Source organism: Ascidia mentula, chromosome 8, assembly GCF_947561715.1.
Source record: "Ascidia mentula chromosome 8, kaAscMent1.1, whole genome shotgun sequence".
Lineage (NCBI taxonomy): Eukaryota > Metazoa > Chordata > Ascidiacea > Phlebobranchia > Ascidiidae > Ascidia > Ascidia mentula.
The window spans coordinates 914091-938702 of record NC_138573.1 but is presented as its reverse complement, the minus strand read 5'-3'; the positions used below and the strand labels follow the sequence as shown (position 1 = coordinate 938702).

The window sequence follows — 24612 nt, the reverse complement described above, 5'->3', positions numbered from 1 at the left end:
CAAAATTGTCGCCAATGAAATTACTCAGGGCGCTTAAATATAGTTTAATTATGTGTAAAACTATGACAACAAGTAACTAAAGTAACAAAAGCTTTCAAAATAAATGAAAATAAAAGAAAACAATCCATTTCCTTGTAGTAAATTGCATTTCATCAAGAATTATTTTTATTTTGATTATGACAAATAAGTCACTCAACCGTAACGAACACGAAACTAATGAAGCAAAACGAAAAATATTTATTTTTTGACACGATTAAAATTTAAATTAAACACATTCAAAATTGTTCACAGAAAAACGTACTTCCTTTTCTTTGTAGAAACTTGCCTAGTAATATATATTTTATGCGACAGGAAACCAATACTGAACAAATAGTACAGAAATATCTTCCGCTTTTGTTTTATTTTGTTAAGGAACTACTGTTACAAAATACAGTGACACGTGGAAAAATCGCAGAGCGCAGAAAATATCGAAGTCACAAAAAACGATTTTTTTAACCAACAATCTTCACTTAAAAATACTGCATTCACTTTTTCACTGAGTGAAAGTCGTGGAAAAAGTGCGCCCAAGTAGTGCCAGCGCGTAAGCAATGTAAAAAATCTTTATCAAGCAAAGTTTATCAGAACAGCCATAAAACTCTACTATAATTATTACAAAGGAACAGGTGAAGGACAGTGAAAAACAAACAAAAAATAAATTGATTTGCGCGAATTTATCACATTGGGCGGAATGAAGTGATGAAAGTGCTGTGTGGGAAATACATGAAAGGCTTGTTGTGATTGAAGAACTACGGAAACTACATGATGGAGATTTCTAAGACTTTAACCCTTGCTTGATGCTCCGGTCGTCCTTCATTCCATCGAGTTCTAAAGTAAGTGGATAGTTGAACTGGTGTTACCGCACTGGGAATCGAACCCTTGTTATCCAGCGTACACGATCAGGTTTTCTAGGTCTCATATTTAATTAGATTGGTAAAGTTTCAAGGACAACAGGAGATAACCGTATATACAAGCAACACTTTCGGATTCTTTTATTCTGAATGCTCGGTTCACTCAAAGAGTTTTTTATGCTTTCCAAAACGTGAGGTTTTCCCCCAAAGCACATTTTCTAAAATACCCTTGAGCAAAAACTGCTTTTGGCACTGGCCAGTGAGTGCTGATATTATTATTACGCCTCCAAACATTCTATCATAAACCAAATTTACTGCCAATGTTGGGAGCATGTATTTTTATACCTCGTTTGAGTGCTGAGTTCTTCTGCATCAACTCCTCGTTCCTCGCATTGAGGAAAACTGCATCTTGTATCGCATCATCAAGGAGACCCCGCCATCGATTCTCAAGTTCGACCTTGAACTCCTCGAACACCTGACAAGGTCGCGCAGAATAAACCACATTAAAGTGAATGGTTAACACCATACGTATGGTTTGAAACCGTATGATCAGAATCGCTTCACGATGTGGACAACACAGTGATGACGTCACTCACCTCCCTGTATGCGCGGAACGTCTGTAAGTTTTGTAGTTGTTGGATTTCGAGTTCGCGTGCGTGTTTCTCAGCTAATATCCTCATGTGTTCTTCCATTTGCGTCTGCTCACGCTTGTAAGACTCCAGCTGCGACAGAACGGAAAAGAAATCAGTAAAATCCCCGGATAAAAGTCATTCCAATGTTTGTGTTCAACTAGCAACATTTTCAAATATCTGTGGAAAGTTTTGGTACAAGTTTGGTAAATCCCAAAATACCGTCCATTCTAAATACATAGTCACGTGTTTTGTAGTGACCTGTGACGAGTTTTTGCATTAAACTCCCATGATTTATTCGCAAAACAATCGTTCAAGTTCAGTTTTCACACAAACAAGTTTTAGGGCAAGGTCATCTCGTGATTCCGTGTTTCCCAGGGTTGGGAGGGGCCAAATCTTCATGTTTGGTCATAATATGTTGCCTACCTGCCTTAGATATACACTGGAAAGGCCATCATTTTTTCTAGGCGCCCAAGGTCCAATTTAAACAAACCTGCGTTGTCATGACAGACTTCTCAGCCCGCAATGTTGCAAGCTCCATTGCAGCTTCTGTAATCTCTTGGTTGCTCATAGAAGATGAAGTCAACTTAATCTTGATGTCTGCTTTGTCGTGTTCAACTTGCATCTGTAGTATTTAAAGAAAGTGATTTGATGTAAAAACTACAATTGCAATTAGTAATTCTTAGTTTTGCCAGGTTTCCAGATAAAACCTGTGCTCCTAATTCTACCATTAAGTGGAGAACACAGTCCACATAACAATTAAATATATTTGCATTATTCAAGTTTCTTTAAGTTGCAAAAGTTGTTTTTCCTGATTTGTATTTTTATAACGTACAACATGTGATTATAAAGTCTTCATAACATTTCCTTATAACTATGTGGTGGTAATGATTAGAAAATATAAAACAGCTCTAGATAAAAAGTTTGGGGAAACACTGTTGTGTAATAAAGCAAACCTTCATTTTCTGGAGTTGGTCTTCTACCATCTGTTCATTCTCTTGTTTTGTTTTCTGTCTGTCTTCAACCATGGACTGGAACGCAACATCGAACGTGGAGGACGATTCCTCAACTCCTATCTGTGATGTAATAATGTTAAGGGAGGTTTCATACACCATGTATGCGTTTACATTGGTATTCAATCCATGATAAAGGCAAATAATCGTAAATCTCACATCATTTTGTTTGTTTTAATGCCACAAAAAAACAATAAAAAATAACCATCTTAACTCTTGAACAATTACTTAAAAAAAAAGTCATCAGTGACAATAAAAATATGGTGATGGATACCTGTCTCTCCCGATCCAACTTCTCATTGACATCCTTTATTTTCTCTTGTGTCTGATTCAACTTCTCATTTTCCTTCCGAAGTTGTTCCTTCATTTGTTGGATTTGTGAAACTAGCTTCGTGGTTTCTCCTGATTGTTTATCTGAAAAATACATTCTTCCTATGTAATTGGGAAAAAAAAGTGTCCAAATTTTGTTGGGGCGATTGCACAACTCAACAACAGTGTTTTGGAAACTACAAGAATTTCAAACAAAGTAAAATATCACCAAAACTATCGAGCAAATCATTTTTACACAAGGCTTAAACCTTCATTCAAAAAACACAAGCTGTTTCAATGCCAGTTCTAAAGTAGCATTTAAAAGAATATGAAGATTAAACACACCCACCTCCTTGGACAAGTTGTGTGTATTTGTCAACTTGAACCCTGAGCTCATGGGATACTTTGTCAACAACTTGTCGTTGAGCTTTGTATTCTGCACTTAACTGCACAAAAATATTATTTATTTATTATATAAGACGCCATCAATATGTTTTTTAGAATTATATGGTATAAAGTGATTTGTAACAACAAAAAAACAACAATATTTAACGTTTATATTTAAACATTTGCAAATATTATTCGAATTCTGCAGTATTCGTATCTGTCTTTGGTTTCTAAAAGTTGTTTTCTGTCACAAAAAGTGCAGCAGAAACTACAGAAATGCAAACACTAATAATTGACAAACCTTTTCTTTTGCTTTCTGATATTTAATCAGGTTTTCTCTATTAGCTGATTGTGATGATTGAAGTATGTGCATCAGTCCCCTAATGAGGTAAAATTACTCGATTTAACAAAAGTGTAAGAAACATCCTGAAAATAGACGTAAGTAATGCAACAAATAAGTTTGTATATAACACCAAGCTACTTGGCTTGTTAAATACTCTATTGTGATAAAAAAATTAAAACAATCAACAACAGGTATATAATTTCAGATCAAAACCATTTTTTTTTTTTTTAATTTTTTATGCATCTACTTGTTGGCAAAGCTTGTTTTTCTTTCCTCATAGAACTGCTCAGATCTGAGAATTGTTTGATCCCACGACGAATGTTTTGTTTCATCCAAATCCCTGAGAAGTTTCTCCATATGTGACAAATCATCTACAGCAAAAACAGTTTATTTGTGTAAAACTGCTCTAAGCATGAACATAATTAACAAATGTAGGTGAACGTAAACACAATTTCCCTTAACCTTTATGTGCGAACTTGGAAAAATGAAGATTTCCTAATTAACCATGTACAATAAGCGACATCTTTGCAGATATTTTTACTATTTGAAACAACATTAAGTTGTTCAAATATGCCACTGGGTGCCAGACAAGTCATAGCATGTCGACAAGTTTGTTTGTCTTTTGTTTTGGAGAATCCAAACAGTGAACAATGGAGACGGGGAACAGCTAACAGTGATGGTAAACAAACAATGTCTGTGTATTTGGTCAGGCATGGATATAAGTGAAAAAAGTTCAACATTTGGTTCAACAAATTTGTTTGCACTTATTACATTTGATTGTTGTACCAAAAAGATACACAATTTTTTTAAAAACTTAAGAAGTACTTTCTGTTAATGTAATCACTATTCTGATGATAAACTTGACAAAAACCAATCTTACTTGACAATTCTAAACAATGACAGTAAAAAACATAACATTAAATATAGTATAATAAAATATGATCTGTATTCTAAAGGGTTCAATCAAGTTTGACACAAAACGTTTTTGGGAAAACAACAGGACGCAGACACTTACTCTTATTAGGTGGTGATTGTTTGGCAAGTCTGTTTCGAATTTTGTCAATTTCTTGCCTCAATTGTTGCATAACAACTGCATTGTTACCACCCTGGGATTTGGGAGAGCTTCCCAGTCCAGATAAACCTTCAACTTGTGGAAGAAGTGGGGCAAAAAGTTGAGAACCTACGAAGCAAAAATACAATTGTAGTGTATAAATCTTACCTTGCACTAAAAAACATCAGTCTTTTTTAGATTTAAATACATGAAAAAATATATTGTTTTTATATAGTGTTTTAGTTTGGGCATAACTAAGTCTGGAATAGGAGTGGAAAGATATAATATTTACTAAAAATATAGAGTTTTTTTTGGTCACCTGCATATGTACATATATTTGTTACCTCAAATTTGCATTATGTATTATATACATGTAGTTTAATTCAATACATAACTTACTACTGGCATTGACGGAGGCAATTACAAATACATTGTTATGTCCCTGAAGCAAGTCAGTGAGAAGGTTTGTAAAAGTGAGAACGTTTTGTAGCGATGGTTTTATCTTCTGAGCTACTGCGCCAAGATCTCTTTTTAAACTAAAACAAAGAACAAACATTTAGTATATTTGGTAAACGAGTGAATTTTAAGTTTGGCCTTGGCTATTCATAGCCTTCGGCAGGTTCAACTTAGCATTTATTTTGGACTAAAAGCAAGCCCGGATTTTTTTCTCTAGGTAACAGTCAGTACCTTTCCGAGTTTTTCTTTGTAATGTTTATTGTGATGAAATGTAACTCTGACACCATTTCCTTATCTGGTTTATCTGGAACAAAACAATATTTAGGCTGCTTCTCATTTCACTAGATTTACAACAAATCCAACCTTTTCTTCTCTGCAAAACTTTGACAGAAAACACGGTGCCGTAATTATTGTGACGAAGAAATTTTGATATTTCCTTTCCATCTTCACAAAACTTCAACAGATCCGAGGAGTTGTCGCAAAGCAATGAAGAAATTCCATTGACAAACCTGTGCATAACAGAAATACATTCATATGCTTATCAACACGACCAGCAAATAATAGAAGCTAATAAATTAATAGACAGCTTAAGCAAAATAACACACTTAGTAACACTTTGTATGAAAACTGGTAGAAATTTTTGGTCCTCTGTTGTATTCTATCTGCATGCTAGCTTTGAATATTTTACAAATTACGTTCTTTGTGCCATAAACTCAATACAGAGGTTATGTGAAGTGAATCATTTACAACAACTATACTCACACTCTATTATTAGAATGAGTTTGGATATCCAAGTTTCGAGAGTGTGGGTTTAACAAATCATGTAACTGATCATCACTTGTTACCTGTAAGATATAAATACTCAACAAAACTAATCAAAGGAAAGCTGGGGGAATTTGATCACAATCGTAGTTTTATGAAAATTACCTCCAGCATTGAAGCAGCAACAAGAAACTCTGTTTTATTCACATCTTTTTGAAGACCCTTGAAAAGTGCTGATATGCATTCTTCAATTGCAACATTTTCTGAAAAAGCCAAATAATGCTTTTTTATGCAAGTATTTTCAAAGGGTGTATCTTCACAGATTCCAACACTTTACTAACTTAGACCCAAACCATGGTGAAAATATTGGAGTCAAATACAATTTTCACCAGAAATCCCAATTCACAAACATTTTCCTTCAAAGAAAACGAAATGTAAATTTAGAAAATCTTTTTTTATTTGTCACCTTCGTCAACTTTGCCAATCTGAAGAACACAAAGATTAATTCCAGACAATATTTCACTGCATGGTTTTGTGAAATGATTGTTGAAAACCTCCGTCCCATTTACACCTGCATCGTACGTTGCATCAAACTTCCCAACCTTGACTCCCGCACCTTTTTCAATCACTGCTATCGTTTTAATTCCCATTCTCTAAACTACAATTCTGAAAATCATTCCACGATTGTATAAACAAGAACAATAAGATTGACACCATGTTAGATGCATTGATTACTGATACACATAATAACATTAACATATATTTGATAGTAAAAGTATGCTTTTCAAAATAATATGTGCCTAACCATTACTTAATTGTTTCACGAACAATTAGTTGACGATATCAGTTTTTCAAAAAACGAACCACAAAGTCTTATAAAATTACTATTTAGAAAGTTGCATAAAATTACACCAGAATCAAGGCTTCACGTAACCAAGGCAACAAACAAGCTACGAACACAACAACAAACAATCACATAAGTTCGTTACAGTCAAAGTGCCTAAGAAAAGATACACTTTTTACCCACAGTAAACTACAGACTACACTTCTGCCGACCCCGAAAGAATGTTCAAAGGAAATGTTTGGTCGCATGGAGAAATAAACAGGAATAAAAACAAACCAATCGTAACAAGCGCAGTTGCGCCACCTCGCGACAACAATAACAAACAATTTAAAAAAATTACGGATGGCGGTGCACGATCGCGTAGCAGGTGGTGCTGATGATAAATCATTCTTACTGGTTGTAATAGTTGTTTCAGAAAAAGCATCTTTTTGTCATGATTATATTGCCGTTCCGTCGCCATCTGTATTATGCTTGAATTCCCTACAATGTCAACTGTGTACTTTAATCTACATTGTAACTTTTGTGTGCTTCAACTCATTAAATAAATAACTTTTTATTTTGTTTTATTATCCGTTGTAAGCAATGTAGACAACATTTTGTCACAACAATCAAATTAACACGAAACCGAAACATTACAAAGCAATCGAATACGAACACAACAGAGCGTTCGACGTCTGTAACAAATTCGCGAGATGCGAAAAAGTCAAAACCTTTTTATACATTTATGTAATCGTCATAATTATGTTTACAATCAGCTTTCGAAGAAAAAGCTCGTTGTCATGTAAGGATGAATGCGAAAGTAGCAAATAGTCGAAAAAAGTTGAAGCAAGAGCTTTTGTCGAATCAACATACAATGGCGTGCTTTAAATACACTTGTCTTGACATGTAGTGAAAATTGCAAACTGGCAATTTTGTCATTAAATGAAAGATATTTCGCGTGAAATCGCAAAATGTTGTCCATGATAATAATGTGCTGGAATAAGCTTGAAAGTAAGCATGGTCATAAATGTTACAAGCAAAATACAATAAGACGTAAAAAGTATGTCAACAGCACATTACGTCAGTCACAATAACAAATAATAGTGCAAAGGGATGCGTCATTAATATTTTAATTGGAAAAATCCAATTCGTCTCAAGTATAAATAACATGTAGCAAGTACGTATCAGTAAAATACCGTCGTTGTAAGTTTTTTTGTACAAATGAATGTGTGGTGAAAACGTTGCTGCACATTCGAAGTCGTCACAACCGTTGGTTGCAGATGGTTTCCGCAATCGTCTTTCTATTTTGATCACTTTCACTTGTCGAAATCGCTTCGATTACTTCTGCAAATTGAAAAACACAAGCGATTAAAAATACTGCAACATATTAAAGGAGGCTTTGTTATGTAACTATGACACCCTTGAAATGTTGTAAGTTTGCATTCGAGCTCTTACCTTCTTAATAGCAGAAGATTTAGAACGACATCATGTTGAAATAACTTCAACGTTAATATGATAGCATGGATGTTTCCATTTGATCTTTGGTTTCAATTAGAAACATCAAGTCACTCCCTCCATTGGGAAATGAGCTTCTTTTTTTTTGCTTCTCATCATTTCTGCAAATTTATTCTTCTTCTGTTGCTGTTGTTGCGTCGAAGAAGCGAGTTTGTCGAATGATTTTCAACCCGAAGCCTTCTGTATTTATAGGAAAGCAACAATGGATGATGGGAATGAGATCCACCGTCGAACGAAGCTTCCCTCAGCTTTCCCACTTGCTCTATAGGTCTTCTGGTGTAGATTACAGCGTTATGATGATGCGTCTTGTTTATGAAGCATCTGATGCTTCAACAAATCTACTGAAAGGAGTCCCACGCGAACGGAACGAAAGTTGTTCGTCGTTTCCACGAAAGACAATTGCTTGGAGGTGTCGATTTCACCGCACAGGCGGGGTATGAGTTTAGCCTTTGCGCCATTGGTTCAAAGGTGCAATTATGAGGCAACAACGTGATAATAACAGATAGTGTGACGTTTGAATTAGGTTTTGTGACAAAGAGAACGCGTGCTTGTTGCCAATAATGACGTATTTAATCGATAAATTTCGACAAAAATATGCTTGAAACTTTCCACGAATGTTTATGATGATTTTGTTTTCATGTTCGGTCAAAATACGATTGTGAAATAGAACAATTTTACAACTTTATTGTTGCATCATAATTGTGTGCAAACGTCAAATTTCTTTCTGCTAATTCGAGGGAGAAATTGGGTCAACGAAACGTTGGAAAGATAAAATGCAGGGAGAAGGGCGAACCCATGAGAGTACTTTGTTGAACCTGCTGTTTGCTTCAGCTATCTATAAATATGTGGTAACACAAAGGAATACTAGATAGTCGCGTGGAAATCATGTCGTGAACCATTCGTCATGTCAACATACCTGGCAACAACTTGCAGCAATAAACAGGATTGCCCCCAGAATGTTTGTTTAGTTGAAATCAACACCGACGTCCCATTGTATGTCGTGGAACCGCCACGAGACGCGATTTCTTACTCACGTGGGTCTGACTCGACACTTGTTAGACATGATTGGCGCCGGACAACATACACAGGACACTGTAATCTACACCAGAAGACCTATAGAGCAAGTGGGAAAGCTGAGGGAAGCTTCATTCGACGGTGGATCTCATTCCCATCATCCATTGTTGCTTTCCTATAAATACAGAAGGCTTCGGGTTGGAAACATTCGACAAACTCGCTTCTTCGACGCAACAACAGCAAAAGAAGAAGAAAAACTTTGCAGAAATGATGAGAAGCAAAGAAAAAGAAGCTCATTTCCCAATGGAGGGAGTGACTTGATGTTTCTGTTAGTTTGCATCATTCAGCAACTACAAAGAAGCAGAAACATGCGACTAAGTGGAAACAATTAAGTTTACACAACAGTTATCCGCCAATTGGAGCTGTTGCTCACATGAATTCGTCACAACGATTTTGAGGTGAGAGCAACAACAATTAAAGACGTGACAAGTTATTGTAATTATTTGTTGATAAACCTGACATAAATCATGTAAAAAATTGTAGAATTGATTTGATGATGGGACTTCTATTTGAACAATATTTGTAATTTTGCAGAGATTGAATCAAGACAAAATAAATGCGTCTTACATTGGTTCGACACAAGTATCTCGTTGGGGAAACTACCTGAACTCGAAGAAAAGAAGACGATATTCGACTACCGAAGAACAACAACTGGTGACAACTGTACAGAACTAACATGTTACTTGTACATACTTTGTATTATAAATGACGACGAAATTCTATGAATTTCTACAATCGTAAAAACTTTTGTTGTATTTTTTTGTGCTGACAGCAAACAATGCTCGTTTATGATTTCTATGACACATATCACACCTGTGATTGATTTAATGACTTTCCACAAGTCATGACACAAGTTTCTGAACGAAACTTATATGTTTGTAGCTTACTTTGTGACAATGCCAATATGTTCAAAGCACTGGCAAGACAATGACTATTGGTTTGAAAATGTTGTTTTTGACAAAATCGATGAAATCGTGCAAACTATTTTGACGAACATATCCCAAATATGTGGATATGTTTATTTACCATCATATTGTTTTGACAACACGGCCATTGGCCAATGAGCTTTTTACTGCATGTGGTTTTGTGACGAAAATAATTCAGTTTTCAATGTATTTTAACGAGAAGTCATCTTGGCTTTATACCATTCTATTGACAATTTCGCTTCTTTTAATTGGCGAAAGTTACCATGACAACGTTGCATTTGGGCGCAATTAGTTTTATTAACGACCACCGCATGTTTGTGTGGATTTACGTCTCAATTTCTCTCAATCCCATTTACTTGATGTCGTGCAAGACATGACAGTGACATGTGCTCGTGTATGGCATGAAATATTATGACAACGGATTGTAAATGATCCAAACTTGACCATTGCTGATATTCAGCAAATACAATGTTTATTGTGCGAATGTTTTTCGAGTTTGGTTTTCGACCACGCTTTTTTCGAGTGCATGTGATAATGACGTCACTGATGTGTTTGACATTTTTGTTCTAACATTGAACATTGTGGAAATAAAATTTATTAAAAAAACAAAATACGATTTGTTAAACTTTCATCTGGGAAAAAATTAAAGCAATAACAGAGAGATGGACTCAGGTCTACGTTTTGTACAAGTAATGATGGGCGAGAATTCATATAAACATACATTGGCGGAATGATATGAACATATTGTGCAGAAGTAGTTCTAGTGATGCAATCTATTCAATTCAACAATGATCAAAGTTTAATATTATTCTGTTTCTGATCTTGTAAACTGAAACATCAGTGATGATGTAAGGTGACCTTTTGATGTTTTGAATGAATATTTTCATTGTGTATAAGCTGCATATTGGCTCCACACTGCTTATCATATGAATATTTTCATATTCGCAATTAAACTTCAAATTCACAAGCAAGCATTCGCAGATAAAAGAGTAATTAGCCAGCAAATTGAGATAGCCGCGTGGAAATCATGTCGTGAACCATTCGCCATGTCAACATACCTGGCAACAACTTGCAGCAATAAACAGGGTTGCCCCCAGAATGTTTGTTAAGTTGAAATCAACACCGACGTCCCATTGTATGTCGTGGAACCGCCACGAGACGCAATTTCTTACTCACGTGGGTCTGACTCGGCACTTGTTAGACATGATTGGCGCCGGACAACTTACACAGGACACTGTAATCTACACCAGAAGACCTATAGAGCAAGTGAGAAAGCTGAGGGAAGCTTCGTTCGACGGTGGATCTCATCCCCATCATCCATTGTTGCTTTCCTATAAATACAGAAGACTTCGGGTTGGAAATCATTCGACAAACTCGCTTCTTCGACGCAACAACAGCAAGAGAAGAAGAATAACTTTGCAGAAATGATGAGAAGCAAAGAAAGTGAAGCTGATTTCCCAATGGAGGGAGTGACTTGATGTTTCTAATTGAAACCAAAGATCAAATGGAAACATCCATGCTATCATATTCACGTTGAAGTTATTTCAACATGATGTCAATCAAAATCTTCTATTCATATGAGAAGGTAAGAGCTCGAATGCAAACTTACAACATTTCAAGGGTGTCATAGTTACATAAATACAACCCGCACATTAATATGTTGCAGTATTTTTAATCGCTTGTATTTTTCAATTTGCAGAAGTAATCGAAGAGATTTCGACAAGTGAAAGTGATCAAAATAGAAAGACGATTGCGGAAACCATCTGTAAACCAACAGTTGTGACGACTTCGAATGTACAGCAACATTTTCACCACACATTCATTTGTACATGAACTTACAACGACGGTATTTAACCGATATCTACATGCTACACGTTATTTATACTTGAGACGAATTGGATTTTTCCAATTAAAATATTAATGAAGCATTCCTTTGTATTATTACTTGTTGCTGTGACTGACGTAATGTGCTGTTGGCATACTTTTTACGTCTTATTGTATTTTGCTTGTAACATTTATGACCATGCTTACTTTCAAGCTTATTCCAGCACATTATTATCAAGGACAACATTTTGCGATTTTACGCGAAATAGCTTTCATCTAATGACAAAATTGCCACTTAGCAATTTTACCTACATGTCAAGACAAGTGCATTTAAAGCACGCCATTGTATGTTGATTTGACAAAAGCTCTTGCTTTAACTTTTTTAACTATTTGCTACTTTCGCATTCATCCTTACATGACAACGAGCTTTTTCTTCGAAAGCTGATTGTACACATAATTATGACGATTACATAAATGTATAAAAAGGTTTTGACTTTTTCGCATCTCGCGAATTTGTAACAGACGTCGAACGCTCTACTGTGTTCGTATTCGATTGCTTTGTAATGTTTCGGTTTCGTATTAATTTGATTGTTGTGACAAAATGCTGTCTACATTGCATACAACGGAAAATAAAATAAAAAGTACGTTTCAATGGTCAATTAAAGCCCACAAAAGTTACAAAATAGAAAAAAGTATACAGTCGACATTTTAAGGCTACTGAATTGAAGCATATACGAATGAGGTTGGAACGGTTTCTTGCAATGGATTAAAATTAATAAAATTATAACAAGCTGCGAAGCATGTTCACAACAAGTGAACAACTGTCACAATATTGCATAGACATGAATACCCTGAAACCACCACAGCTCAATTATTAATCAAACAGCATACAGCGATTATTATAGGAACTGTTAAGCCAGAAAGGTTTTCCACGTGTTCGAGTTGTACAGACGGTAACCTGCGTACCCTGCACACGCAAAAATGAACAACATGGAAGCAGCACTTTGTACAATTATCCTTCGAATAATGGAATTTGATTCCAACCATTCCTTGTAAATGGTTGCCCTCTGGTTCTTGTGAGGAAATGGTTGTTTGGGGATTTCTACACCCAGAAATTCACATAGTGGTTCCCAACCTTCAGATACTTTGTACACGAGCAATTTGTCTTTTGGCACTTTCTATATGGCAAGTAGGTGCAAGTTACACTTGCTGTAGAATTACAAAACCACTAAGCATCGCAAACAATTCACGATTCAATGTTGTCAGTGCAAATAGTTTGGTACACATATTAAAATATACCTTTATTATATCCTGGTTATGTTGCCTGTAGTAAGCACGCAGTAACTTTTCATGGTGGGGAACCACCCAACTTGATGGCCATGGTTTAGGTTCCCCATAAAATCTTCCTACAAAATATTATTGAAATTAGAACTTTATTAATTTTATGAAAGTTCATAAAAAAGGAATTTTATGAGGCATAACAGAAAATATTAGCCATTAGTTCAGAAGGTTTATTCCAGGTTACTAAGAATGCTATTTTTACAAGATATTTACTTGTGTATTGCCGAAATCCCATTCGAAAGTAACCTGGAATCCAAAATGTGTTTAACATCAGTGGGATGAAGTTTCTATTGGATACATCAAATTGTCTCATTAGGCTTTGATACCATGCATCTTCATCTCTTATGGTAAGAATGATCTGAAATGTAGATTAAAAATAAAGTAACAAACAAAAAAGTTGTTTTTAAATTATGTCAAATTACCATAAAATTTTGCTTTTTTGATGCAAACAGAAATTAACAGTTACCCCAACATTTTTAAAACTCTTTCAATGAAGGCACCTTAACTACACAATTATGGACCACAAATCACTTGGTTGAAATAACTTTGCATATTACACAATATCAGTTCAGTACCTTTGCCTCAGGAAATGCCTCCAACAATTCTTCCCAATAAAATGAACTTGGACAATCTGTGAGTGCATCAACACCTTCAAACATCTTCCGAATGTCATTATGAGTTGCTTTGCCATGAAATATTTTCATCCACTCCTTATACAAGTAGTAATAATTATCAATGTAGTCATATGTGTTCAACCCCAATATCCCAAAAGCAGCATTAACACTTTTGGTCCCAGTCTTCGAATATCCAGCTAAAATCACCTTCATTCTATAAGAGTATGTGCTTGGCTAACACATGAACAACTGCAACATATAAAAACCATAACAAACTTTCGTGTAAACTACAGGTGTATGGATGTGACTTATTTCAGTTTGCCTGAAAAAAACGTGTAATTAGATTGTGTCAATTCATTCTTGCCTGTAATTGGTTGTTTTTGTTTACAAAGCTACACAAAGATTCGCGCCAACGCAACCATCATGGTTTTGTGCATTTGTTGAAATATTGCAAAAGTTCTCACACAAAAATTATTTTGTTTGCAAACTTTCGGTGAGGGGTCAACGCTTCAGGGGAATTCCCATTATTCTAACCCCCACAACAAAACAATAATTAGCCTACAAAAAATACTAAACTTTGAGAAAAACTTTGTGGCGCTTTGTAAACAAAAATATCAATGATGAAAAAAGAAACCAACGTTATTTGTTGTGACATGTCGTTAAACGCCGTACTTTAAAATTTGTTTTTTTAAAGAGTGTTATGGCTGTCATTGGGTGGCGCTCCTGCGCTAGTTACAATAGGTTAGTCTCGTTCTAGGTTTATTTTGCAACGCGACTGAGCACTTCCTCTAAGCATCCCGTCGGTATGTTTACAAAATCATACTTTTGTTTTTTTACTAAATTTTATTTCCACAATGTTCAATGTCAAAACAAAAGTCAAACACATCAGTGACGTCATTATCACATGCACTCGAAAAAAGTGTGGTCAAAAAAAAAGTGTCAAATTTGAAAAACATTCGCACAATAAACATTGTATTTGCTGAATATCAGCAATTGTCAAGGTTGGATAATTTACAATCCGTCGTCATAATATTTCATGCCATGCACGAGCACATGTCACTGTCATGTCTTGCATGACATCAAGTAAATGGGATTAAGAGAAATTGAGACGTAAATCCACACAAACATGCGGTGGTCGTTGATAAAAGTCATTGCGCCCAAGGCAACGTTGTCATGGTAACTTTCGCCAATTAAAAGAAGCGAAATTGTCAATAGAATGGTATGAAGTCAAGATGACTTTGCGTCAAAATACATTGAAAACTGAAATATTTTCGTCACAAAACCACATGCAGTAAACAACTCATTGGCCAATGGCCGTGTTGTCAAAACAATATGATGGTAAATAAACATATCCACATATTTGGGATATGTTCGTCAAAATAGTTTGCACGATTCAAAGATTTTGTCAAAAACAACATTTTCAGACCAATAGTCATTGTCTTGCCAGTGCTTTGAACATATTGGCATTGTCACAAAGTAAGCTACAAATATATAAGTTTCGTTCAGAAACTTGTGTCATGACTTGTGGAAAGTCATTAAATCAATCACAGGTGTGATATGTGTCATAGAAATCATAAACGAGCATTGTTTGCTGTCAGCACAAAAAAATACAATAAAAGTTTTTACGATTGTAGAAATTCATAGAATTTCGTCGTCATTTATAATACAAAGTATGTACAAGTAACATGTTAGTTCTGTACAGTTGTCACCAGTTGTTGTTCTTCGGTAAAGTCGAATATCGTCTTCTTTTCTTCGAGTTCAGGTAGTTTCCCCAACGAGGTACTTGTGTCGAACAAAGTCTTGATTCAATCTCTGCAAAATTACAAATATTGCTCAAATAGAAGTCCCATTATCAAATCAATTCTACAATTCTTTTACATGATTTATGTCAGGTTTATCAACAATTAATTACAACAACTTGTCACAAGTCTTAATTGTTGCTGCTCTCACCTCAAAATTTCTGTGACGAATTCATGCGAGCAACAGCTCCAACTGGCGGATAACTGTTGTGCAAACTTAATTGTTTCTACTTAGTTGCATGTTTCTGCTTCTCTGTAGTTGCTGAATGATGCAAACTATCAGAAACATCAAGTCACTCCCTCCATCGGGAAATGAGCTTCTTTTTCTTTGCTTCCCATCATTTCTGCAAAGTTATTCTTCTTCTCTTGCTGTTGTTGCGTCGAAGAAGCGAGTTTGTCGAATGATTTCCAACCCGAAGCCCTCTGTATTTATAGGAAAGCAACAATGGATGATGGGGATGAGATCCACCGTCGAACGAAGCTTCCCTCAGCTTTCCCACTTGCTCTATAGTTCTTCTGGTGTAGATTACAGTGTCCTGTGTATGTTGTCCGGCGCCAATCATGTCTAACAAGTGTCGTGTCAGACCTACGTGAGTAAGAAATCGCGTCTCGTGGCGGTTCCACGACGTACAATGGGACGTCGGTGTTGATTTCAACTTAACAAACATTCTGGGGGCAACCCTGTTTATTGCTGCAAGTTGTTGCCAGGTATGTTGATATGGCGAATGGTTCACGACATGATTTCCACGCGACTATCTAGTATTTCTTCCTGTTTTAGTTGTTACATATTCGTAGACAATTGTAGTGCAGGATAGATTCATTGGTGTATTCTTAATCGGTCATTGAAGCGCGTTAGTTATGTCTTATCTCTTAAGCGTTTCCAGCAACAGCTGCCAATGCACTGTAGTTCAGGGGACCATTATTATTCTATGGTTTCCTGTTAATTTCCTTGAGTTATCGGAAAAAGGTTTTTGACGTTTCCGCACAGGAGTTTTATCCAAGCAAGACTGTTTTCGTATTTTGCCGAGAGGACATGTATCTGGGAAAGCCAATGGAAAAATACAGGCATTTGTTTGTCGAAATTTATCGATTAAATACGTCATTGTTGGTAACAAGCACGCGTTCTCTTTGTCACAAAACCTAGTTCAAACGTCACACTATCTGTTATTATCGCGTTGTTGCCTCATAATTGCACCTTTGAACCAATGGCGCAAAGGCCTAACTCATACCCCGCCTGTGCGGTGAAATCGACACCTCCAAGCAATTGTCTTTCGTGGAAACGACGAACATCTTTCGTTCCGTTCGCGTGGGACTCCTTTCAGTAGATTTGTTGAAGCATCAGATGCTTCATAAACAAGACGCATCATCATAACGCTGTAATCTACACCAGAACAACTATAGAGCAAGTGGGAAAGCTGAGGGAAGCTTCGTTCGACGGTGGATCTCATTCCCATCATCCATTGTTGCTTTCCTATAAATACAGAAGGCTTCGGGTTGGAAATCATTCGACAAACTCGCTTCTTCGACGCAACAACAGCAAGAGAAGAAGAACTTTGCAGAAATGATGAGAAGCAAAGAAAAAGAAGCTCATTTCCCAATCGAGGGAGTGACTTGATGTTTCTAATTGAAACCAAAGATCAAATGGAAACATCCATTCTATAACGTTGAAGTTATTTCAACAAGAAATCAATCAAAATCTTCTGTTAATACTTGAAGGTAAGAGTTTCCCAAATCTGATGCAGAATTAAAACATTATAAGGGTTAGACATTTACATAAATACAACCCGCACATTAATATGTTGCAGTATTTTTAATCGCTTGTGTTTTTCAATTTGTAGAAGTGATCGAAGCGATTTCGACAAGTGAAAGTGATCAAAATAGAAAGACGATTGCGGAAACCATCTGTAAACCAACTGTTGTGACGACTTCGAATGTACAGCAACATTTTGACCTTTGTACATAAAGACACTACGACGGTATTTTAACCGATACTTATTTCCTATTGCTTGCCTGCCAGCTGCCATTGTCTTACTGTCGGCCTTGACCTGAAATTTTATGTTTGTTTCTTGTGTATTTTTAATTATTACTGGACGGCAATTGGATCTTGCATCCTTATGCTTGCAATGACGTAATCGTGCCGGTTCTAACTGGTCGGTTGATATTGACGCGATTGACGAAAGCTTTCAAGGGCTGAACAATATCGCTGTGTGTATTTTGACGAATGATTGCCAAACTTTTTTGACAAGAATTAGAAATTCGCAATTGTGTTCTTCGACAAATGCATTGAAAAATGCGTTGAACTACTTACCAAGTGTGATGTTCCGCCTTTTCTGTTATTTTTTATTTGACCAACGCTCCATCTAACGGGGTCTTACCATGTGTATGACAACATGCTATTTAGCATTGTTAATATTCGTTGACAAGCTTTATCAAAAAGCGACTATTTTTCTGTAGCAAATCTTGACGACTATTAAGAATACGAAATGTTGATTTGACTTTTCGCGCCAATAGCGATATTCACGTGATCGACACCAACCCTCTGATTGGTGGGTTGTCAGTTTGTTTCTTACTTACTGTGATTGGTTGTAAATGTTGTTTGCGTTGTGACAAAATGCTAAACGCATCACACCGATTTTCGACGTGCAAAATAAAACAGAAAAGTTGGAACTTGCAACTGAAGCAATTGAACAAACGTAAGGAAAATATTTCAACATGCTGGTTTGCTGGTCCGTCGGAATAATCGTGGTGTTTTTACAGTCTTTATAATAGATTTTGATGCTATGAGTGACATTGCAATTACAAACAAGGGTTAAATAAATGGCTTCCGGTATGCGCGCGATATACCTGCCAATACTATGGCTTGTACTAAGTCTAAAGGCAATTTCTCCATAGTTATCTTAATGAGGTCACTGATGCGTGACAACGGCGTTTCCATTTCACAGCTTGCTCTATGACGCTTATAATGACTTCATCGTTATCTCATAGCACACATAATACTTGCTTTTGGCAGCTGTACAGTTCGAGCCCGTGATTTGCGTCAGTTCGTTTAAAATGACAAGCATCTCGTTAAGCTAACCATGACGTTATCGGCTCCACTATAGCTGTATATATATATGTACTGCCCCTTGTGTTATATTTGACAAATGCAGTAAATTCGACGAATAATTCAAAATAATTTTGGCTTGCCACAGTAAAAGCAACGTGATTTTACCCGAACGCACGAATTTGCCGGTTGAGGGATTTGTGTACAATCGACATGAATACAGGAAAACAGCAGTAAACATAACATGGTAGTACTGCAGTTACAACCAGACATCGCAATGAGCTATCAATCAAGTTCACACAATTTCTCTGACCAGAACACAGTCGATTACAAAACTGGAATTTCCTTTTTGATTTTCTTTCCCAAGCAAACTCATTAACACATAGGTGCCAAACGAAAAGCGGGTTTTCGTAACGTTGGTTGTGGTTTTGATCCAAAGAAGTTGTGGTTATCGTCCGTAATCATGGATATCATTCAATATTATAGCGCCTAATTAGTAAACATCCACGTTTGAAAAGTCATTGCCTGCTGACGACATCGCATTTTCTCCTTGTACTGGGTTATTTAAAACTATGACCACATTTATAAAAACATGTATTTTGGGGTTCAAATCTGTTTGCTTTCTAAACAGCATCGCCAGTGTATAAAAACATGAATGGAAAATATAACAGCTGGTGTTTTTTAAATAGTTATGAGAAATTAAATTTAGTAAATTTATTCATTCATAAGAAATATCACTTAGTATATACTCCACCATATTTTCCGCATATCCAGGTATACACCGAGGTGCCTGTAACTAACACTGCACTCTCTTGTTTCAGTTGCCAAATAAAACAAATTAACCCAAAGAAGCCTTTTTAAAAACGCACGTGAATGAAACATAGGAATTTGCCTTTGGTTATGATGGTGTTTGTTTTAGGATATAGCTTCAATTTTGGCAATTGCTCAATATGAATGCCACGGTTTTAGTATAAGTCAGTCTGTTCAAAACATGGCACTAGCGATTACTAAAGATTTATTTTAAGAACGCGACAAATCACAACAACTAAGCCAGCAACAGCGAATCAGTCATTTCGTCCAACACGCATTTAACGGCGTTGACTTGAAGCTGAATTTCGTCACGATTTGTTCAACAAACGTCAGACGATAATTAATGGCATCGACAATGTTTATTTCACCACAAATCGTCGTGAATCATTTAAAACAAGCAGTTTGTCGAAACCAAAGCCATTTGAAGTCAGGCAGCTGGCCAGTGAGCTGTGGAAAATTGCAAGAAAAAAATCATGAATTCGTTCGAGTTGGTCAGCGTAGTTTTAAATTGTTTGTTCAGCGTTGCAGCTGGGTACATGCTTTCGACTCTCATTTACTACCAATACCGAAGTTTCAAGCGACATCCATTCAGTCAGAGTAACTTGACGAAGAAAAATGGACACATTTTGCGTTTGTTCTGCATCCTTGGAATTTTCTTTGCTTTCCTGCATTTCTGGTTCACTGCCTTGGGACATTTTGTGGCTACCAGCGATGACATGTGTTACGCCTTTGGAGTTATTTGGCTTGTCACTTATGCCCTGGGAATCCTGTCCAGTTACGTATTTCTGTGGTTTCGACAGTATATCATTAACAACAACCCCAGTATGCCTTACCTGACCAACAAGAAGATCGCCGCGTTTAGTTACGTGACGTTAGTAATTCTCGTCATCGGGGCAGTGATGATATTTCTGGCGGGATCGCGACTGATATTTTTTTCGTCGTGCACAACGAATACAGACCAAGCAAAACTGAAACTCTACACAATCATATTATCTGGAAGTCTTCTTTCCCTTACTGTGATTGGTCAAATGCAGCTGCTTGTGTTATTTATTCTACCAATAACAAAGCACAGGCGGGCTGTTGTCGCCAATGTTGTTGTGCAAAACGACAAGCCGATGGACATTGTGAAACGCTGCATTATAGCCGCCGTGTTGTGCACTATTACCGATGTTACTGCCGCAGTGGTGACCATCACCGTGGAGAACTCAGCTGGGCGAATAGTTTACGATTTAAACTTGCTGGTCAACGTGGTTTGCTGTCTGGCCAGCTTCCAAAACTGGCGGAAATTAATAAATCCCTGTTGTTACAAGAAAATAAAGATGATGATTTCGAAGGCCGAGGAAACTCCGACTAACACCGAAATCATAACCGGACAGTGCTGACGTATATATTGTGACTTTTACTTTTTTTTATAAATGTTGCTTCTTCAACGAAATTATGTCAAAATACAAAGGTACTGAAAAACAACCATATGTCCAACGTGTTCGGTGAGTTTAAGTGCGCAGCAAGCCGAGGTGTGCCAGTGGGGCAATCTAATGCAGTATGTGAGACATAAAACGAAGGTCAGGAATTCCATCACGTACCAAACGAGGAAGTGCATCCTCTATTGGATGGATCGGAATGTGTATAAGGTTCAACGACAAACAGGATCGCTGAAGCTTCGAATGCTTTTTATTGAACCTCTCTTTATACTCACGACCCCACCACATACAGTTGTGTCGTTCCGTTTAAATGCTTTAGCATGTTCGTTGGCCGCAAGCATTGTGGTAACATATTCGTCACGGGTAACTGTCGCCTAATATCCAGCTGCCTACAATTTTGCAATCATGTCCATATCTCAAGCCAAGTATGGTGATTTCAAAGTATGACACAGCACCAGGAAAAGTTTTGAACACAGACTCCAATCTCTACGTGTGACGAATTTCACTGATTGTCCCAATTACAAACACCGTAATGGGGTTTTCCAAACACTCGAAAATTCCTCTCGATTGACACAAACTCTTATTACTTTAACCCAACCGTTTATTTCACGCCAAACGAGGTCGCCGCGATAAAACAGGAGTTTCGAAAGCGTGCGATTGACGAAGAAAAAAAAAACGTTAACGGCGATCAAGTATCTACAAACAAAACAATTATGCGGAAAACGCACGCAACATGGAATAGAGTTTTAAGATCCGTTAGTAACTGGTTGCGGTTTCAATGTTTTGCAAGTCGTGATTCATCATGTGCACTCACAATGATTCTGGCCTCAACACAATGGAAAATCGCCAGCAACGTCAATTTTCCGGTGTCTTAAGCGTTTAATATGCTGACAGGCACGGTCGCATGTATTGTTCGGTTCGGGCAGTAAGGTAACGATAAAAATACGTTGGTTGGCGAGTTAATGACAACACAAACCCATTTAACGGGCGTCTACATGCATTGATAAGCCATTATTTACCCATTTTGGCGATGCAAACTACATAATGATTATCTTTATACACGGTAGGAGAGCATATTGACGGAATAAAACGTTTGTGGCGATAATCTGGTTTATCAAGTTAATGTTGGACCACAAACAATATTATAACTATGAAGGTTCAACATTCCATGCTGTAACACGTTAAGGTAATCCACATTATTCAACACCAGATTGGTGTTCTTGGTAAAATAGGTTTCTTGCGTAATCTTTGGAAATGGACAGTCATCTATGTTGACAAAGTCCGCAGTGTTTGTTATTATACTATTTCAACAGCGCGTTCGAAAGTTACAAAAATAACAAGTGAATGACGCATTGTTAAATTTTGCAGCCAACTCAAACGATTTGTGGCTTCAAAAACTGGGGTTTATTTGGCGTATTCACTTTTTTTAAGGTTGCAGGGTTGCAACAACGCGCAATGCAAACTATGACTACGCATCTTCCGATTCGTGACGTGTACGTTCGACATGTTTACACAAAACCAAATCTGCTGCTCTAGCATATACGATGGGTGATGCAAGTGTAATGACACGTTTACTATAACCTAAATTTATGCCAAAACACCAGCGTTCTCATATTGCAAGTCTAGAAGATAACACACGTGGAATTATAAGCTTCGTTTCAATAACCACAAGAATTTTGGGGCAATTTTTTCTGGATTTAGAGCAAAAATTATTCACAGTGTTTCACCACTTGACAGCAAAATTAACAGTTCCGACCATTTTAGTGGCAGTCACTAATTGGCATGGGGATAACCAAAGCCTTAGATCGCTATATGTACACTTACTGTAATGATGATGCAAATGTTCAATCAAGCTGTGTCATCATAATAGAGGCATATATAGCCATACACCAATTTAGGAAAATTTTGTTTATCATTTTGTCATAGCTGGGCAGTATTGTTGATAATTTGCAGAGCAAAGCGCATTTAATGGGAAGTAAATGTCATCAATCCTTCTTTTTGTCAGCTTCGCTGTCGCTCATATCAGAGTAATCTGTTGGTTCCTCACCAGGCTTCAACAGTTTTCCGACAAAATCATACTTTTCTGTAAAAAAATTCAATTTTCGACAACACTAAACATGAAACACAACTAATACATACCAATCAATTACATTTATAATTAGTCGTTGTAATGAACTTTATTACGTCACAGAAAAGGCAGCCACTTTTCCTTTACAATTCGAAATAAGACATTAAACATCCATCTCTTGGTAAGATTCGAACTCACAGTCACAATACATACATACAATACACTTTTTTTGTAATACATAATACAAATTTTAAAAAAGCAAACCTCACCTGAAAATTGCATTTCCCATTCTCTAACGCTCTCCATTTCCATTCCGTTTAAGTCGCTAATATCATCATATTCATCTTTTATTGCTTCTTTGTCCAGCCGGAATTGAGCCAATCCTCGAGATGCATCTCGACCAGCAAACACTCCATAAGGACCATCTGAAAGGCAAGATTAATTCTCATTTGTGCACTTAACGTACTAGTGCAATATACCAGGTCCATAAAATGCTTTTCCTCTTGTAACATCAAAAACTTTTCCGTTAACTGCCATTAATATCCTGCCCTCATTTTTAACACCATCATACTCCTTCAGTTCAGCAATGGTCATATCACGTTGGCTTAACTTAGGCAGCCCAGGCTCAGGAGGAGGGCCTAAATCCTATAATAAGGAAAAAAAATTATATTTTTGAATCAAACAATCCCTTGGCAAGAGACGATTGCAAACTTCAATGCAAATAATCATTTACACAAAGAAAAATAAAGTTATAAAGCAAAACAATCAGGTTTGTTGCCAGCGCCTTTCACGTAACTATACCATGTAATTGTAACTCCATTAGCATATGTTTCACAACACAATTTCACATACCTCAGGAGTGTTGCCCTTAAATATCTTGTAGAGCAAATAACCACACACCGACAAAAGAATAACATTAACAGGATTTGTGAACAAACTTGACAGTATTCCACCCACTCCTTCTTCACTCATCTTGAGCTCTTACAGATGACAACGTACAGAAAGTTAGTTACTTACATACAGAGATATATTTCATCTGTACAACAAATTCTTTACAAAAGTAAAGACTTCATAAAAATATAAAAAAACATATTTGCCATTTTCTTCTATTTTGGACCACACAAAGTACATCAACAATACTATATGACCAAGTGTATACTCACCACAACAAAAAAAAGTTAAATTTTGATTGTGAAACTACATATAACCTTTTATAAACTTCACATAAAACAAAATCATGGAAGTAATTACAAACCAACACAAACTTGCGCACGAATAAAATGCCTACAACAGTTTTAGCATTTATAACATTATAACGTTCAATTTTTCACGCGCCTTTTTACTATTTCTTAACATAACCGAACTTGTTTGCGTCTGGGTTGATGCTCCATTAGCCCTCACCATAGAAATAAAATGTTTAGTGCATATCGTGTTTCCACCGGCATAATTTTTTTTATATTTTTTTTCAAATCAACCTCTTCCGTATAAAATAAAACGCCTATTGTTTCAGATTTCAA

At 36.5% G+C, this 24612-nt stretch overlaps 4 protein-coding genes and 2 long non-coding RNA genes across 6 annotated transcripts; 2 read left to right on the top strand and 4 right to left on the bottom strand.

The window, feature by feature from the left end:
• Positions 1 to 391: 391 nt before the first annotated feature.
• Positions 392 to 6499, bottom strand: LOC145910259 (uncharacterized). Its single transcript, XM_082997319.1, has 16 exons — positions 6304 to 6499; positions 6003 to 6100; positions 5838 to 5920; positions 5439 to 5584; positions 5307 to 5379; positions 5019 to 5155; positions 4584 to 4748; positions 3816 to 3939; positions 3527 to 3605; positions 3188 to 3284; positions 2804 to 2943; positions 2473 to 2592; positions 2010 to 2141; positions 1484 to 1609; positions 1233 to 1362; positions 392 to 864 (listed from the first exon to the last, which is right to left on the bottom strand). Exons 1-16 carry the CDS (start codon positions 6485 to 6487, stop codon positions 812 to 814), a joined length of 1887 nt encoding a protein of 628 aa, XP_082853445.1. The 5' UTR covers positions 6488 to 6499; the 3' UTR covers positions 392 to 811.
• An 891-nt stretch (positions 6500 to 7390) lies between these two features.
• On the bottom strand, positions 7391 to 8321 carry LOC145912205 (uncharacterized). Its single transcript, XR_014403274.1, has 2 exons — positions 8116 to 8321; positions 7391 to 8004 (listed from the first exon to the last, which is right to left on the bottom strand). It is a non-coding gene; the product is annotated as an uncharacterized LOC145912205 (long non-coding RNA).
• Positions 8322 to 12902: 4581 nt separating this feature from the next.
• Positions 12903 to 14167, bottom strand: LOC145911488 (uncharacterized). The gene is made up of 4 exons (XM_082998853.1): positions 13916 to 14167; positions 13554 to 13698; positions 13299 to 13405; positions 12903 to 13177 (listed from the first exon to the last, which is right to left on the bottom strand). The coding sequence occupies exons 1-4, from the start codon at positions 14165 to 14167 to the stop codon at positions 12911 to 12913; spliced, it is 771 nt and encodes a 256-aa protein (XP_082854979.1). The 3' UTR covers positions 12903 to 12910.
• A 3095-nt stretch (positions 14168 to 17262) lies between these two features.
• LOC145911831 (uncharacterized) lies at positions 17263 to 18420 on the top strand. Its single transcript, XR_014403267.1, has 2 exons — positions 17263 to 17469; positions 17592 to 18420. It is a non-coding gene; the product is annotated as an uncharacterized LOC145911831 (long non-coding RNA).
• Positions 18421 to 20039: 1619 nt separating this feature from the next.
• LOC145910701 (uncharacterized) lies at positions 20040 to 20988 on the top strand. The gene has a single exon (XM_082997895.1). The coding sequence runs from the start codon at positions 20080 to 20082 to the stop codon at positions 20986 to 20988; it is 909 nt and encodes a 302-aa protein (XP_082854021.1). The 5' UTR covers positions 20040 to 20079.
• Positions 20989 to 21607: 619 nt separating this feature from the next.
• LOC145910876 (membrane-associated progesterone receptor component 1-like) lies at positions 21608 to 24187 on the bottom strand. The gene is made up of 4 exons (XM_082998090.1): positions 23948 to 24187; positions 23575 to 23740; positions 23365 to 23520; positions 21608 to 23110 (listed from the first exon to the last, which is right to left on the bottom strand). Exons 1-4 carry the CDS (start codon positions 24065 to 24067, stop codon positions 23013 to 23015), a joined length of 540 nt encoding a protein of 179 aa, XP_082854216.1. The 5' UTR covers positions 24068 to 24187; the 3' UTR covers positions 21608 to 23012.
• Positions 24188 to 24612: the final 425 nt, after the last annotated feature.

What these genes read in the sequence shown, in the direction of transcription:
- LOC145910259 (XM_082997319.1), bottom strand. Translation starts at nt 6,487, where the DNA reads ATGGGAATTAAAACGATAGCAGTGATTGAAAAAGGTGCGGGAGTCAAG. An exon ending in AGTTTTGCAGAGAAGAAAAG is followed by an intron (nt 5,380 to 5,438) that starts GTTGGATTTGTT and finishes GTTTTGTTCCAG; the next exon opens with ATAAACCAGATAAGGAAATG. An exon ending in GAACTCAGCACTCAAACGAG is followed by an intron (nt 865 to 1,232) that starts GTATAAAAATAC and finishes CACTTACTTTAG; the next exon opens with AACTCGATGGAATGAAGGAC.
- LOC145911488 (XM_082998853.1), bottom strand. Translation starts at nt 14,167, where the DNA reads ATGAAGGTGATTTTAGCTGGATATTCGAAGACTGGGACCAAAAGTGTT. An exon ending in AGGCATTTCCTGAGGCAAAG is followed by an intron (nt 13,699 to 13,915) that starts GTACTGAACTGA and finishes TCTACATTTCAG; the next exon opens with ATCATTCTTACCATAAGAGA. An exon ending in ATAACCAGGATATAATAAAG is followed by an intron (nt 13,178 to 13,298) that starts GTATATTTTAAT and finishes CTTGCCATATAG; the next exon opens with AAAGTGCCAAAAGACAAATT.
- LOC145910701 (XM_082997895.1), top strand. Translation starts at nt 20,080, where the DNA reads ATGAATTCGTTCGAGTTGGTCAGCGTAGTTTTAAATTGTTTGTTCAGC.
- LOC145910876 (XM_082998090.1), bottom strand. Translation starts at nt 24,067, where the DNA reads ATGAGTGAAGAAGGAGTGGGTGGAATACTGTCAAGTTTGTTCACAAAT. An exon ending in TTAAGGGCAACACTCCTGAG is followed by an intron (nt 23,741 to 23,947) that starts GTATGTGAAATT and finishes TCCTTATTATAG; the next exon opens with GATTTAGGCCCTCCTCCTGA. An exon ending in AAAAGCATTTTATGGACCTG is followed by an intron (nt 23,521 to 23,574) that starts GTATATTGCACT and finishes CTTGCCTTTCAG; the next exon opens with ATGGTCCTTATGGAGTGTTT.